The 17,054-nt window shown below is 48.3% G+C and overlaps 1 protein-coding gene across 2 annotated transcripts in view; it reads left to right on the forward strand.

Moving 5' to 3' along the window:
- ATP6V0E1 (ATPase H+ transporting V0 subunit e1) overlaps positions 1-16,639 on the forward strand; it is a 39,656-nt gene extending 23,017 nt beyond the window's left edge. The window contains exons 3-4 of one of the 2 annotated variants that reach the window (XM_002710381.5): positions 5,528-5,664; positions 16,154-16,639. In XM_002710381.5, coding sequence (XP_002710427.1) covers positions 5,528-5,621 — 94 coding nt within the window. In that variant the 3' untranslated portion in view covers positions 5,622-5,664; positions 16,154-16,639. Of the gene's footprint in view, positions 1-5,527; positions 5,667-16,153 lie in introns of those variants that run through there. The other variant, XM_070076421.1, reaches the window with a different exon arrangement.
- The last annotated feature ends 415 nt before the right edge of the window (positions 16,640-17,054 follow it).

The following is a 17,054-nucleotide window of genomic DNA, read 5'->3' on the forward strand; positions in this document are numbered from 1 at the left end:
AAATCTTGAAGTGTGAAGAACTGGCAGAACTAGGGCCTGTTCCTGTAATGGTGAAAGAACCCTAGTAGAGATTGGCATAAGGGTAATGGAGAATCATTTGTGCCTTCTTGTTTAGAGTTTGGAATCCTCTCCCAGACTATCATGATTGTGGCAGAATTCATTTCCTGTGGGACCATAGGTTCTTTCCTTGCTGGCTGAGTTGGGGCCACTTGTAGCTTCTAGAGGCTACACATATTCCTGGCCACATGGCCCCTCCCTCTTTAAAGCCAGCAACAGAGAATCTCTTTTGTATCAAATCCTTGTCACCCTGTAGCAGTCTGAGTACAATAAGGAAAAAGAAACCTCACAGTAGGTTAAATAGGTTTAACATAAAGAATTATTATTAACTTTGGGGAAAGGATAGCTGTAAGATACAAGGACTGAGTGAGAGCATCAAGGAAGAACCAACCTGGGAAGGATTCAGGCCTCTGCTGAAAGGGTGGTGCAGTCTGTCAGATGGTGGACAAGTTCATTGGTTTGGCCAGGCTGGAGCTGTGTGGTTGCTGAGCCAGCAGTGGGCACTCTCTGGAGTGCAGGCAAGAGAGCAGGTGATCAGTGACATCAGTGTGTTGTGGGAGCAGGTGGCCTTTAAAGCACATTTTAGGCCATGCAGGAGCTCTGGTTTCCATGTGGAGAAGGCTGCTTAAATGTTATTGCCAGGTCAAGGCCACCAGATCAAAGAAGGACCATGTTTTGGGCCAGAGCTTGGGTAGGCTTCAAAGAACATTCTCACACCCACTCCATGACCTCCCGCCCACCCCTGCCATGTCCTTGCAGCTCCCTCTGCGGAGAAAGCTTAACATCCTGCTCCCATGGCAGGAGAAGTGAGGGAAATCAGTTGTTTACCCCAGAGCACGCGCTAAAGGGTGCATTGGGAGCTGAGAAGCAGTGACTTCCTGACATCCCCGCACTCCCAGTGTCTTTGGGTAGGGAGCATCCTGCCTGTAGTAAGAGCTCACCTGATTAGGCTGCTTTCCCTCAGGAGAGTCTCCCTGTCTTCAAAGGGATGATTCAAACTAGCTGTTATGTTCGTTATGATCACATAACAGTCTCATCACAGGAGTGACTGCCCTGTCAAGTTCACAGTCCCCAAGGCTTCTGTGGAGTGTGTACACTAGGACAGGAATCTTGAGGGAGTCTCCCAGAAAGAAATGTCCCTGCCACACGGCACACGGGAGGTGGAGCTGGGGGCAACCAGACTGACTCAGAACACCCACCCCCCCCACCCCCACCCCCACCCCCCGTGCACAGTGAAGAGGGTGTGGCTCATCAGCGGCTGGGAACAGTTGTAGCTGTCTCACAGAGAAAGAGAAGGAAGAAGGAGTGTTTGCTGGCTGGCAGCACTGTGTGTGCATTAGCTCTTTAATTCTAATACCTTGAGGCGAGGAGTAGCATCTCCTTCTTACAGGAGAGGACTGGGGTCACGCCACTGGTACTTAAAGCCAGCATTAAAGCGCAGCCCTGTCTGAAACCCAGTCCCGGTGCATGTAATAAAGCTGCTGCCCTTGCAAGTGGGTTGGGCAAGGGGTCTGTGCGGTCATTGTGGTGGAGCCAGGGCAGGTTGCCCTCCTCCCTCTCTGCTGTCTCATGAAAGAAACACCACCACCCCCACCACCACCCCACCACCCCCCCCCACCCCCGCTATGGCCCTGGCCTGAGGGCTAGTGGATCAGAAGGAGGGTCCTGGCTGGACTTCCCCTGTCTAACAGGGAAGCCGACTGCTCCATCTGGGCCTCACCAGGAAGTAACCCATACCTTTGTTCCCTGTACTGCTATCTGAATGTGGAACAAAAGAACAAAGCAGTGTTTAAGCTGGGAAGAGCCTTTTCTGTGGGAGGGCATAGTTTATGCTCTGCTGCACTCCTGATGAGCAGCCAGAGAGTGCTGGTAGCGTGAGAGCACCCACGCCTGCCCTCCCAAAGCTCACTCGCCCTACCGCCGCCGTCTTTGGTTGACCTCTCCTGGCTCCTCAGTCCCCTGGAGTTGGGCCCTCAACTGGCTCCTCTATGCATCATCAAAGCCTGATGTAGAACACTGCGCTGGTAAATGATTGTGGAATGTGTGGGGAACCCCTAGGCTGCACCCCGTAGAAGCAGGCTGGTGTTGTGGGACTCAGGAGTCCTGGGATTCCCCCTCCAGCCCCATCACTGCTTCGCTGTGGAATATGAAGCTCACGGGGACCTAGTATCCTCTTCTTTATAACAAAGCACATGGACTTGACCTCAGGTCCATTCCAGCCCTGCAGTTCTCTTAAAGATGCCGCTGCCTTGCGGCTGCTGGCTGAATTGAGTGCTCTCACATGGTTGGTTCCCAGGCTGCCCCTCAGGCCGTGAAGACATGTGGAACCGTTTGGGCAAATCTGAAGGGTACACTTAGTTCCTCTTCTTGTACACATGAAGTCATAGATTCACTGCAATATGATCTCTTCCTCCACCCACTTCCATCAATTCAGACTGGATTTTTTTTTCTCCTTCCAATTCTCTGCATGTTTATCAGCGTTAAAGGGAAATTTTAAGTCAGGAGGTACTCAGAAGGGCAGGCACAGAGCTCAGCTGGTCAGAGGGGGAAAATTCCTCTGTGAAACTTCAGTGAGCCTGCCTGGACTGTGTCCCAGGTTATTTTCTTGAACTGTGGTTTGTTGGGATTTTTCTAAAGTGATTTTTTTTTGCACTTCATATGAAACATTAAAAATAGTGCGCAAAATGGAATTCAGAAAGTTTCTGAATGCTGCGCCGACAAGCAGAGCGGCCTTCATTTTTGCCTCTGGATTTTCTTCACTGCGGCTCCCAGGACTCGATATTCAGCAGATGGGTCCTCATTTCCTTCATCCCCAGGCTGTTTCAAGTTAACCAGATTAGTGCCTTCTGAAACGTTCTCAGCTGCACTATTTAAAAGGTCACTTTTTACAGGGGGAGCATTAAGCTGACCTGGTTTCTGCTATTACCTAATTAGTATTGTGACTATAGACAAATCACATGGCCCCTCCCTGCCTCAGTTTCCTTAACTGTTTGGCACAGGAGTTCATAGAGAGGTGTGTGTGCGAGGTGTAGCACGGGTGTTTTTCAGAAGCTCCTGGGTAATTGTGACGTGCGGCAGGGGCCGAGAACCACTCCTCCACAGCATCCTACAGAGTGAAATAAACATTTCATTCTTGGTGATGAAAGGAGACAGGGACTAGGTTAGGTTTTTAGTTCATATTTCTGAGCACTAGCCAGTCATCTCAGCCTACTACAAAAGTATGGGCATCTGTTTTTGCTGGCCGCCTGTGTTGCCCGCTGGGATTGGGGAAATCCTGGGTTTGTGTGGAATTTTCCAGGCCTCTCAGCCCTGCGCCGGGAGTGTTGACTGTGGTCACAGAGCTTCTCAGTGTGTCTGCCTGTGCTGTCCTCCTCTTTCTTTTCTGCTTATACCAGGTGGTTATTAAACTTCAACTCTAAGTGTTTGTTTCGTGTTTATGTTTAATACCCAGTTCTGAGGAGGTATCAGAGACTCATCTGAATTCACTGTTTGTTTATAAAGTCAGCCAGCTTGAGGTATCTGTGTTGGCCTGATTTCCTCAGGTGTCGTGTTTCCTGCCACAAAACCACCTTTTGTGGTGTGTGTGTGTGGGGGGGGGGGTCGGTGCATTCCTGTAGGCACAAACTTCTGATGTTGTGTTGGCTTACTCGCAAGCAGTCTCTTCACTGCTCTGATCACAGTGAAAGCCAGAGATAGACGGACAGACAGCGATCTCCCATCCACTTCAACAGCCTGGACTGGGCCAGGCTGAAGCCATAAGCACGGAGCTCCATCTGGGTCTCCCACATGGGTGACAGAGACTCAACCAGTTTGCTGCCGTCGACCCCTCGCCCCCCCCCCGCCCAGTGCACGTGGGCCTCCCAAGCTTCGTCCTAACTGCTACACCTAAAACCCATCCCCAGAGGCAGCCTTTTGAGCCTCTGATTGGAAGCATTCCCAACACGACAAATAGAAGGGAAGAGATCCGGTGAGATAAGGCCTGGTGGGGTTTGGCTGATTGCTCTGTGATGGGAGTGTGGGGGCCTGAAAGTTTGAGACTGCTAGTGAGGCATCTCTCTAGAATGCCCTTCCCTGGCCCCTGCAGAGGGGATGGCTGTGTCAGGCTTGTTCTCCCTGGGCAGATGGAGGATGGAGCTTGGCCTTGTTTGTTTACCATAGCCTTTCCCGCCACCCACACCACACACACCTCTGCCCCAGGAGAGACGTTCTAATCAAATCATGTATTTATTTCAAATAGGAGTGCTCTGCTGCATTCTGGTGTTCACTGAAGCGCTCCCCCTTCCCTGACCATCCTGTCCAAGTACTAATCCCTGACCAACCATTTTCTATTCCTTCTCTCTGCTTTATTTCCTTCCTAGCACCTATTTTCTGGCATTCTGTCCCGTAAGCCTTAAGAGGATAGTGACATTTCATCTTCTCCATTGTGTGCCTGGGGCTGGAACCTAGTAGGTGCGCCTTAAGTATTTGTTGGGTAAGTAAAACAGGGACTGGTTTGAATAGCCAGACATTGGCATCATGCCTTTTCTTTCCTTTTGTTCTTTGCTTTAGTCTTAACTCAGTCTCAAACTTCATTGGGCATATAAATGATTCCATCAGGTATAAAAATATGTATTCAGAATTCTGTAAGCAAAGTAATAAAATTTTAAAGGTGACTTTGTGCTGTTTTTCGCTTCTAACCCTGAGGTGAGCTGTGGCAGCTTTGTTATTAGTCTGTAATACAGAGGAACATCTTGTTATCCAGATTCCGAAGGAGGCAGGAACAGTGAAATGCCTGTGGGGTTCAGCTACAGTGGGGCCCACAGATGTTTGAGCGGTGATGGTGACTAGAGAAAGGGAGATTGTGTGACAGTCTGTCAGGGGTGGGGAACGTCCTGCAGAAAGAATCATTTGTTCTGGCCCTGCCAAGACAACCCCAGGTGAGACTTGAAATTCAGTAGATCTATAGCAGGCTGATTTTTAAGTTGATCATTTTCTATGGCCTGCGGATGACGTTATAAATATCCAACATGTCCCTTGGCAGGAAAAAAGGTCCCCCACCCCTGGTTTGCTTGGAAGATTAACTGAACTCAAACCTTGACCATGGTACTCCACGAGGGTATGTCATGTAGGTTGTGGAGAAAGTGTAAAAAAAGACCTGAGCCTGGAAAGTGAGCATCGGTAATACTTTGAGGTAAAGGTGCCATGCGTTCAGGAAACCTCAGACACTTGGAAAGGTCATCAGGTGATGAGAAAAAAGGCAGAGAGGTCCTGTGCAGAGGCCTCACTGCTCTGTGCCCGTCTCAGAGTGAAGGCAGGTCGTGTCTCCTGGGAGATGTCTGGTTATGAAACAGGCTCTCCTCAGCACAGTGTGCACTGAAAGTTTGGTCCAGATGGAGTAGAGTTAAGTTTTGCTAACATCCCTTTCTGCCCTACATGAGTATGGTCATGCTCCAGTGTGATTTCACCACTCCCCTCTCATTCATTCTTCCAGTTGGCTGATTGCAATTCTGGCCCAACTCAACCCTCTTTTTGGACCACAGTTGAAAAATGAAACCATCTGGTATCTGAAGTATCACTGGCCCTGAGAAGAAGACATGAAGACATGCTCCACAGTGCTCTGTCATGGAGGTGAGCACACTCCCCTGACCTTTCACACCATGGCTCTCCATCCGTCAGCTAGAGTTTCCCTTCCTTGACTTCTGCTACGAATTTTATGGCCAGTTTAACATATGGCAGGGCTGGCTGCAGAAAGCCAGTTCATCTGAAGAACAGAAATACATTTGGAATTTAGGCCACTCACCTTACCTAAATCTTAAGGATTTAAATTCTACCATGACCCAGCCTTTTTTTTTTTTTTTTGACAGGCAGAGTGAACAGTGAGAGAGAGAGACAGAGAGAAAGTTCTTCCTTTGCCGTTGGTTCACCCTCCAATGGCTGCCGCGGCCAGCGTGCTGCGGCCGGCGCAACGCACTGATCCGATGGCAGGAGCCAGGTGCTTCTCCTGGTCTCCCATGGGGTGCAGGGCCCAAGCACTTGGGCCATCCTCCACTGCCTTCCTGGGCCACAGCAGAGAGCTGGCCTGGAAGAGGGGCAACCGGGACAGAATCCGGCGCTCTGACCGGGACTAGAACCCGGTTGTGCGGATTAGCCTAGTGAGCCGCGGCGCCAGCCGTACCCAGCCTTTTCAAATAAATACAGTTACCAAATGAAGCTTACATGCAGCCTTTCAGGCACAGATCAAACAAGTGTATACTTGGAGTGCAAGACCCAGTGACCTTAAGAAGCAGCTGGCAGATTTAAAATAACGCTTCTGAATGCTTTGGATGGAAAGCCATGGGTGCCTTTGACAACTGGTGGTCTTAAGATTGTAGCTTTTATTTGGTTCTGAGATACGTGGTGGTACTGTGGAAAGATGTATTCATTGGCTGAAAATCTGGAAATCTGTCATTGAATTTGTTCCTCTATCTGCTATTTTGTTAAATGGAAGTTAGTTCTAAATGTTTGACGAGATTCAGGGCCAGCTTTGAGGGCCAGGGTGCTTCTCCGGTGACGCTGTGAGCTGCTTGATGCCTTGCCTCAGGAGACACACAATGCCTGACTTGCCTCTTTGTGCTGATACTGTGCTGGTCCCTGGGTGCAGGTGCCCACACCCCGGTCCCTCCAGTGGGAAAGTTCTCTTTCAGTCTCTTATCCATTGATGATCGTAACCTGAATCAGTTATTTCACTTGAAACAGCAGAATGATGATTTTCTAGTCCTGTCATTATGTCCACAGTTGATTAGCTGAAATAACTTCTGTAAAGATAAACTTTCCCGCACTTTTCATTTCCTTTTTATTCAGAGTAAGGTGTTGGTACCCAGTTACTTCTGAGATAGCCAATGAAATGTTCTTGTTAGTTTTCGTTAACTATGTTGTTTATCCCTTTCGTGTTGAGTTATTCTTCCCGTGGCCTTTGGACCTGTCTGGGCTGGCTTTTTATGTCCTTTGGTTTGTTTCTGAGGTCCTGTTCACTTTCTGGTGACCTCAGGATGCCTCAGACCCCTCTTCCATGAAGTACTTCAAATAGTTCATGGAAAGTCGATTTAAGGAATAAGTTTATTTTGGTGCCAATTTTTTTGAGATCCGTGCAGTTTTTCATAATATGAATTTCCAAGAACTTTTTGAAGTCACCTCATGTGTGTGTGGATTCCAAAATTTCTCACACCAAAATAACCTTTATCGTAAAAAGAGAGAGAGATTTATATATTCATTCAAAAGGCAGAATGACAGAAAGGGAGAGACGGTGTGAGAGATCTCTTCCATCACTGGTCCATTCTCCAGCTAGCTGCAACAACTGGGACTGGGCCAGACCAAGCCAGGAGCCCAGAACTCCCTCCAGCTCTCCCATGTGGGTGCTCCCCTGTGGGATCTAGGTACTCGGACCGTCATCGGCTGCCTCCCCGGATGCATTAGCAGGAAGCTGGGTCAGAAATGAAGTAGCTGGGATGCAAACCAGTCACTCCTCGTGGGATGAGGATGTCCCAAGCTGCGGCTTAACCCGTTGTTAGTTCACATTAAAGTTTCTTTGTCAAATTTAACATTACAGCATTTTTACTTCTTTGGTTTTATACTTGAAATCCATGCAGAGACGCTGAAAAATCTTGTTCTTGATAGCAGTAACTTAAATACCTTAATTATCCTACAATGTATAAAAATCTGAGGACTTTCAGAATGATAGCAGTATAACTAATAGCTGTAAGTTTTTCAAGTGCAGTTCTGTATTTCTTTGCTGCTTTTTTTTGTCCTTATAACACAATAAAGACCAAAATGCTATTTTCTGAGGCTATTTGAAGTAATTATTTCCCCTGATGCTTATGTCACCAATTTGATAATCAGTTAGATTAAGTTGTTTTACTCTGTGTTCAATTTATGGTAATTTTTTTTATTTGCTACTATTTTTTGAATACATAAAGTGTATTCCCAAGGTCAAAATTACAAACAGTATGTATTCAGAAAAGTCTGTCCTTAGTGTTTCACTGTGCAAACATTAAGCAAATACATATATTCGTTGGTGCACACACACACACACACGCTGCTGTTACAGAAAAGATTATATCATTTATACTATTCTGTGTTGTTAGGATTGCTGCATATTCAGATATTCCTCATCTCTTTTTGTTGCCATTGATAATTTTTGTTTTCCAACTTTTGCTATTATTGATAAACCCACCACCTGCAATGCCAGTGCCCCATAAATACAAATAAATCTTTTAAAGCAGTGGACCCCTCCCACCCATGTGGGAGACCCAGAAGAACCTCCTAGCTCCAGCCTGGCCCAGCCCTGGTTATTGCAGCCATTTAGAAAGTGAACCAGCAGGTGGTAGACTCTGTTTCTGTCTCTGTCTCTCTCTCTCTCTGTAACTGTACCTTTCAAATAAATAAAATAATTTTAAGACTTATTCACTTACTTGAAAGTTACAGAGAGATCTTCCATTTGCTGGTTTACTTCCCAAATGGCCACAATGGTTGGAGCTGGACCTATCCGAAGCCAGGAGCCAGGAACTTCTTTGGTCTCCCATATGGGTGCAGGGGCCCACACACTTGGGCCATCTTCTGTTGCTTTCTCGGGCTATTAGCAGGGAACTAGATCAGAAGTGGAGCAGCCAGAATTTGAACTGGCACCCATATCCCATATGGGCGCCACAAGTGGCAGATTTATCTGCTATACCACAGCACTGCCCCTAATAAAATAAATATTTTAAAAAGAGAGAGAGAGTGTGTGTTTGTTTCCCCATAGCCTGGATTTTGCCAGTCTGATAGGCAAATAGCCTTTTGTCCTCTTAGGCTTTTGTCTTTGTTCACGGAGGTTTTGATTTCTATTCTATATAACTTTTTATTTGATATTATTTTTAGTCACTTTTTTCATCAAGTTCTCCTGTTTTCTATACTTGCTTTCAACCATAGTTGATGTTAGGTAAGGCTGTTTTTTGGGGTTTAAAGCTGAGAACTTAGGGCCACTGTTGTACAGTGGGTTAAGCTGACACGCTGTACCAGAGTGCTGATTCAAGTCCCAGCTGTACTGCTTCTGATGCAGTTTCCTGCTTATGTGCCTAGGAAGACAGCAAAAGATAGCCTGAGTGCTTGGACCCCTGTCACCCAGGAGAGAGACTTCACCCTGGCCCAGACTCGGCTGTTTTGTGGTGATTTGGGGAGCAAACCAGTGAATAGAAGATTCTTTCTCCCTCTCTCTGTCATTCTGCCTTTCAAAAACAAACAGAACAAATCTTTTGTTGTTGTTGTTTTTAAAGAAAAGCTGAGAACTTCAGGTCTCCGCTGGGTGTAGTTCCAGCTTGCCTCTCACCTCTTGGAACTTCTTTTCCTTTCCTTATAGTAAGAGAGTCAGGTCCTTTGACAGTAACAGTGGGCGGGCGGATCTGAAGAGGCTTCATCTTGCCGACCTTTTCAGTCTAATGTCTCTGTTAACCTGATTGACAGATTCCTAACATTTACCGGCTGGTCTGCAGCACTACTTGCAGCCCTGCCACCCTCGCCCGCTTCCCTAAGATTCCTGCACATGACTTTAAGAAGTACACAGGGCTCTGACATCAAGGCCGCCCTTTGTGCATCGCGGGTGTTCATTTTCCTGCAGCCTTGGGGGGTCTGAGGCTAGTGTGGAATCTCAGGGGGTGGATGTGGCTGCAGATCCAGCATCCCAGAAGTCAGGTGGTTAACCACACAGTTGTTGTGTGGTAGATGAGCTTGTATGGTTGACCACAATCCTAAAGGGCAAAAATTCCATTTTATTATAAAGCATGGGACAGGACAGGAATGGAGAGTATCGGTAATGAGACCTCAGCCCTGTGGAGCTGTTTTTCTGTGCATTCCAAAAATATTTGTGGGCTCAAGAGAGGTGCACAGTACCAAGTAGGGGTTTCTGGGAACACTGTGAGCTCCACAGGGGGTTGTGACCTGCTGGGAGGCGGAACTTAAGCCAGATTTGGGGAACGTTTAATCAGTGCAATGTGTTTGGTAATGAAAGAGTGCATCTTTTCGAAACTCTGGCCTCCCTGGCTGGATGTGTTGCTGCCATTTTAGACTTCGCCACGTGTCTGCTTCAGTCCCCAGTCCGCTCATTTTCCTTGCTCCCTGGGATCAGAACCTCTCGCAGGCCGGCGCTGCGGCTCACTAGGCTAATCCTCCGCCTAGCGGCGCCGGCACACCGGGTTCTAGTCCCGGTTGGGGCACTGGATTCTGTCCCGGTTGCCCCTTTTCCAGGCCAGCCCTCTGCTGTGGCCAGGGAGTGCAGTGGAGGATGGCCCAGGTGCTTGGGCCCTGCACCCCATGGGAGACCAGGAGAAGCACCTGGCTCCTGGCTCCTGCCATCGGATCAGCGCGGTGCGCTGGCCGCAGTGCGCTGGCCGCGGCAGCCATTGGAGGGTGAACCAACGGCAAAGGAAGACCTTTCTCTCTGTCTCTCTCACTGTCCACTCTGCCTGTCAAAAAAAAAAAAAAAAAAAAAAGAAAGAAACTCTCGCAGAAGCTCTGTCCCCACTCCCTAAGATGCAGTCGTTGCTGTGACATCTCTCACGCCTGCCCCTGCTTGCCTAGTTTCTGACCCAGATCACAGCAGCTGTGACTGATGAGAGTGACTCCTCGCCTCATCGGGTGTCCTGCACCTGCAGAATGCCACATCTGTTTATCTTCCTGGTGTAGCGCTTCTGGAAACATCCCCTGCACCCCAGACACTCCAGTAGCTCCACATGGGCTACAGGAGGGGTCTTGCTTTGTATTATTTTTGTGTTCAACCCATGGTCCCTGATTTTAGTGGCTCCCTCTCCCTTGAAAGGCTGTGTAAAATGTAAGCACCCAGCTTTTGCCAGAGTCACCGAAGGTCCCAGGAGCCAAAAGGTGAGAACCACTCATCTAACGTGGCTGCCCACATGGTGCCCGCCCACAGCCTTTCTTCTCTCTGCTTGCCTCTGTGACCTAGTGCTTCCAGCCCCATTGTCTCGTGTTCTTGACCTAATTAGCTTTACTTAGCTTTTCCTGCCTCTCACACCCTACCACACTTGCCAATTTCAAAAGCAGATTAGTCAATACTGTCCTGTAATCATTCTTTTGCTTTCTTGCCTCAGCTCATCCATTCTCTCTTAATTTTCTTTCTTTTTTTTTTTTAAAGATTTATTTTATTCACTTGAAAGGCAGACTTGCAGACACAGAGGCAGAGAGAGATCTTCCAATTGCTGGTTCACTCCCTAAACAACCCCAGGAGCTAGGCCAGGCAAAAGCCAGGAGCCTGGAAAACTCTATCTGTGTTTCCCACGTGAGTACAGGGGCCCAAGCACTTGGGCCATCCTCCACTGCTCTTCCAGGCACATTAGCAGGAACTGGATTGGAAGTGGAGCAGCCCAGACTCGAACCCACGCCCATACAGCATGCCGGCTTTGCAGGCAGCAGCTTTACCCCCTATCCCGCAGCACCGGCCCCTTCTAACTCCTACATTGTCTCTCTCGATGCCCAGTGTATAAGCTGGCACTTCCTTCTTGACCACCTTGTTTCAGAGTGATTTCTTCCATCCCTAAATATAACCAAAGTCTTCAAAAAATTTGTAGAAATTACATTTTATGAAAACCGTGCATGGTTTTCAAAGTTTTTCACACAAAATAAACTTATCATTTAATTTGATTTTTCTATCAACTTTTTGAAGTACCTTTATGTGTGGGTCTTCAGTTTTTGCAGTTTATTTGGCATGTTACCCTGATATTTTATTTTAAATTCATGAGTTGAAATTTATTTATTTTTATTTTTGTTAAGATTTATTTATGGGGCAGGCGCTGTGGCACAACAGATAAAGCCACCGCCTCCAGTGCCAGCATACCACATGGGTGCTGGTTCGAATCCCAGCTGCTCCACTTTCAATCCAGCTCCCTGCTATGGCCTGGGAAAGCAGTAGAAGATGACCCAAGTCCTTGGGCCTCTGCACCCACATGGGAGACCCATGAAGAAGCTCCTGGCTCCTGGCTTCGGATCGGCACAGCTCCAGTCATTGCGGCCACCTGGGGAGTGAACCAGCGGATGGAAGACCTCTCTCTGTCTGTCTGTCTGCCTCTATCTCTCTCTCTGCTTCTCCTTCTTTCTGTGTAACTCTGCCTTTCAAATAAATAAATAAATCTTATTTGAAAGGCAGAGGTACAGAGAGGCAGAGGCAGAGGCAGAGGGCAGGGCTGGGTCTTCCATCCGCTGATTCACTCCCCAGATAGCTGCAGTGGCTAGAGCTGCACCAATCTGAAGTTTCTTCCGGGTCTCCCATGTGGGTGCAGGGCCCCAAGAACTTGGGCCGTCTTCTACTGCTTTCCCAGGCCATAGCAGAGAGCTGGATTGGAAGTGGAGCAGCCGGGTCTTGAATTGGCATCTATAAGGGATGGCAGCACTGCAGTTGGTGGCTTTACCCACTATGCCACAATGCCGGCCCTGCCCTGATCTTTTAAAGGTATAGATCTTTTAAATATATAGATCTTCAGCTGACTCACCTACTTCTGGAAGTTAATCTCTTACACTATCAATCTTTCATTGTGTAGTAAAGAAGGAACTTTTCGGCAAATATATCTGAAGTGAGAAAAACAAGGGTAAAATTAAACCACACATGCAGATCCTTTAAGAAATACATTTGCTTACCTTTCCCTGAGCAGGTTTTTCTACTATCTTCTACTATCTACTGTCTTTCTACTATCTTCATTCTCACTTTTATCTGATTGTATCTTAATGATTTCTTTATTTCACAAAGTGAGAACTCACCCTTTGATTGAGTTGCCCAGGCCCCCACTCCCAAACATGTAATTTCATATTAGAGAGATGATTACGGCCGGCGCTGCAGCTCACTAGGCTAATCCTCCACCTAGCGGCGCTGGCACACTGGGTTCTAGTCCGGGTCGGGGCGCTGGATTCTGTCCCGGTTGCCCCTCTTCCAGGCCAGCTCTCTGCTGTGGCCCGGGAGTGCAGTGGAGGATGGCCCAAGTCCTTGGGCCCTGCACCCCATGGGAGACCAGGAGAAGCACCTGGCTCCTGGCTTTGGATCAGCGTGATGCGTCAGCCGTGGCGGCCATTGGAGGGTGAACCAATGGCAAAGGAAGACCTTTCTCTCTCTCTCTCTCTCTGTCTCTCTCTCTCTCAGTGTCCACTCTGCCTGTCAAAAATAAATAAATAAATAAAAATTTTTTTAAATTAAAAAAAGTCTTAAAAATATCACCTGAGAATAACAGAAAAATCATAATTTAGAGGTGGAAGAAAGCTTCTTATTAAAAAAAAAGAGAGAGAGAGAGAGATGATTGCATGCTTCCTTAATGTAGTTTAAAATCAAGCCTTAAAGCAATGCTCTTGGCAGGTGCCGCGGCTCACTTGGCTAATCCTCTGCCTGTGGCACCGGCACCCTGGGTTCTAGTCCCGGTTGGGGTGCGGTTCTGTCTCGGTTGCTCCTCTTCCAGTCCAGCTCTCTGCTGTGGCCCGGGAAGGCAGTGGAGGATGGCCCAAGTGCTTGGGCCCTGCACCGCATGGGAGACCAAGAGGAAGCACCTGGCTCCTGGCTTTGGATCGGCGCAGCGCGCTGGCCGTAGCAGCCATTTGGGGTGTGAACCAATGGAAGGAAGACCTTTCTCTCTGTCTCTCTCTCTCACTAACTCTGCCTGTCAAAAAAAAAAGCAATGCCCTTTACCATAATATTCACTCTATTTTATTTTTTAAGTTTATTTATTTATTTGAAAGATAGAGCAGGCGAGAGAGAGAAATATCTTCCACTCTTCCTTCTACTGGTTCACTTCCTGAATGCCTGCAACAGCTGGAGCTGGGCTAGACCAAAGCCAGGACCTGGAATTCCAGCCAGCTTTCTTGCAACGATGGCAGGGACTCAAGTACTTCTAGGGTGCATGTTAGTAGGAACCTAGAATCAGGAGTGGAGGAGCCAGGACTGGAACCTAAGCACTCTGAGAAGGGGATTGTGAGTGTCCTAGCGGTTTAACCACCATACCTCAACACCCATGTTACTCCCATTTTTTTCCTGAGATTTATTTGTTTATTTGAAAGGCATAGTTACAGAGGTAGAAAGAGAAAGAAAACTCTTCCACCCACTGGTTCACTCACCAAATGGCCTCAATGGCTAGGACTCGGCCAGGTTGAGCCAGGAGCTTCACCCAGGTCTTCCACAGGGGCACAGAGGCCCAAGGACTTGGGCCATCTTCTGCTGCTTTCTCAGGCACATTAGCAGGGAGCTGAATAGGAAGTAGAGCAGCCGGGACTCAAACCAGCACCCATAGGAATGTTTGCCCTGCAAGTGATGTCTTTACCTGCTATGCCACAGCACCAGCCCCACTCCCGTTTATTGTAAACTGGTGTCATTGAACTTCAGTGAAAATTACCCTCTGGGTGTATGGCTTTTAAAGAACGAAGGCCTATTCCCCCCCCCCCTTTTTTTTTTTGTTGAAAAAACGAGGAAGAAGTCTAACCAGTATGCTGTTCATGGAAAATGAGCACACAGACGTCTGTGTTCACTGGTTTAGTATTCTCAGGCAACAAGTCCAAGGTGCTTGCACCCGAGGCTTACACAGAAGGGCTGTGCTGCTGGCCTGGGGAGGGAGACAGAAAATGGTGGTGGTAGACTGGAATAAGAGGCTTTCTTAGGCTTTTAGCTCATGAAAACAAGTGGCCCTGGTAATTGCCACATGTTGGTTTGATGTTATTTTCCTAGCACATTGTGAAAAACAGTCCTGACTCCTGAGTTGAGTGCCTTTTGTGGTGTCCTGCCACGGTGGGACCCCAGCAGCCCGGCGCTTTGTGCTCTGAGGGCACGTGGACTGCCCCGGCTCGCACCTGTACGACTAAGCAGCAGACTCTTGTGCATTTCTGGCTACTCTGAGACCGGGGGCCCGGGAAACCTGGTTTCTACCCGCTGATCTGTTGGTCATGCCTGTTGATTTGGAAAATTACATGGAGGTACGGCTATTTGACCTTCAATCAGAAAAACCCTGTCACACCTGAATTTTTAAAAATTAGTTAATTAACTAATTTATTGTTTTTGGAGATCTTCCATCCACTGGTTTACTCCCCCAAATGTGCAATAGCCAGGGCTGGGCCAGGCTGAAGCCAGGATTCAGGAACTCAGTTCAGGTCTCCCACTTGGTGGCAGCGCCAAGTACTTGAGCCATCCCTGCTTCTGCCCAGAATGCCCACTAGGGAAAGCTGGATCAGAAGAGGAGCTCTGATATCTGATGCAAGTGTCTCCCACGTGGGTGCATGGGCCTAAGCACTTGGGCCATCCTCTGCTGCTTTCCCAGGCCATCAGCAGGGAGCTGGATCAGAAGTGGAGCAGCCAGGACTTGAACCTGCACGCTTATGGGATGTTGGCATGGCAGGCAGCGGCTTAACCCCCTAAGCAGTATCTTAACTGCTGAGCCAAACACCTGTCCCTCGGCTTGATTTCTTATCAGCCAACTGAAGTCTTGTGTGGAAATTGCCTATGAAAGAAAATCTTTAACTTTTATTTCCTCACAATTCGGTTTCTAATTTCAAAAGTAGCATATGGCATGTATGGCTTTATTTAGGTGGATATTATACCATAAATTTTATATAAAGGAGGTTATGTGGTCCTGTTAGCAGCTTAATGTGTGAAGATACTGTTTTAAATGTTTGCTACCTTTGCAAGGGGGGTGCTGCAGCTTTAAACCGGAAATTGTCACTTGTCACCCGCACTTCGTGGTAGCAAGAACACGGGGCTAACTGGAGGGCAGCCTGAGGACAGACAGGAAGCCCGCTCTTCAGGAGCCAGCCCTCTCCCGTGCTGTGCAAGGGGGAAGGGAAAATTACTCCAGTACCATGAGTCTTAGCGCCATCTTTCCTGCTTTCCACTGGGTCTCAGTTCAGTCAAGTCCTTGTAAGTGAGCCTCCTGCCACAGCCCCGCGGGGGCCACCCGGACTTGCCTACTGATTGAGCCCGCTTTCCCATCCGGTGTTCGATGAGCACCTACCTCTGGTAAAGGATTGCTGTAACTGACATTCTGGATGTTACTCTGCGTCCCCCACCCCACCCCATCCCACCCCACCCCACGCACAGGCGTGCGGCCCAGTTACCAGACTGCTTTGGTTTTTGCAGGTCACACAGAGAACTTGCTGTAGATGCAGAATCACCTCTGGACCCAGACCGCCGCCTTACTCGCCTGTCCTGGGCGTCAGCCGCCTTAACATCCATATCACCTCCGAGTGTCTTCTTCTCTGACAGCGTTTTGTCCTCCACCTGCTTTCACACTTTGATGAATTATGTGCCTGCTCAGCCTAGACCGTGCCACCTCCACAAGAGGCTCCCCTCCTCCTCTGAGATGGGAGCTGCTGTTCTCCTGAGAAATCTGTTACTCTCGCCTTGGAATCCGCGGGTTTGAGGCTGGGCCTGCCAGCTCGCCGCCTGGAACCCGCCAAGTGCTTGACGCTACTGCAAGACAAACAGACTCAAGTGGGGCCGACAGGAGCAGAGCGAGCTCCGAGGGAAGACCGCCCCAGCGTTTTGACACCACACTGTGTTTTCAGGCTGAATTGGTTTCTGCCATCTTTTTGGAATAAATTATTTTTCTGCTTTCTATGGAAATCCGAGTTTGCTGTTTCTAAAGCTCATTTTTGTAAGCTTTGCTCTCCCTATTGAATGCCTTTTTAAAAATTGAGTTTGCAGTCTGAACCTAGGTGGGATTATAGAAACCCTGCCGTGTAGTTTGGAGATGTCTGAGGAGGCTGGTGAGGACTTTTCCTCACCATTCAGCAACCATCTCAGTGCCCTTGTAGCCAAGGCTCTGGAGGAGTCAGACTTTAAATTGGGTTCCTGGCAAGTTTGAGGGTGATATGCTGTTGGGAGGAGAGGTCAGTATAGACAGAGCTCAAAACGAGGCCTCATGTGACTTGTCATCCTTAACAGTGCTGATGGTGGTGAGCAGGTTCCAGGGGGCTTCCAGCCTCGTGCCCAGGGTGGAGCCATCGCGGCCTCAGAGGCAGAACTAGAGATCTTAGCG

Source organism: Oryctolagus cuniculus, chromosome 6, assembly GCF_964237555.1.
Source record: "Oryctolagus cuniculus chromosome 6, mOryCun1.1, whole genome shotgun sequence".
Taxonomy (NCBI): Eukaryota; Metazoa; Chordata; class Mammalia; order Lagomorpha; family Leporidae; genus Oryctolagus; species Oryctolagus cuniculus.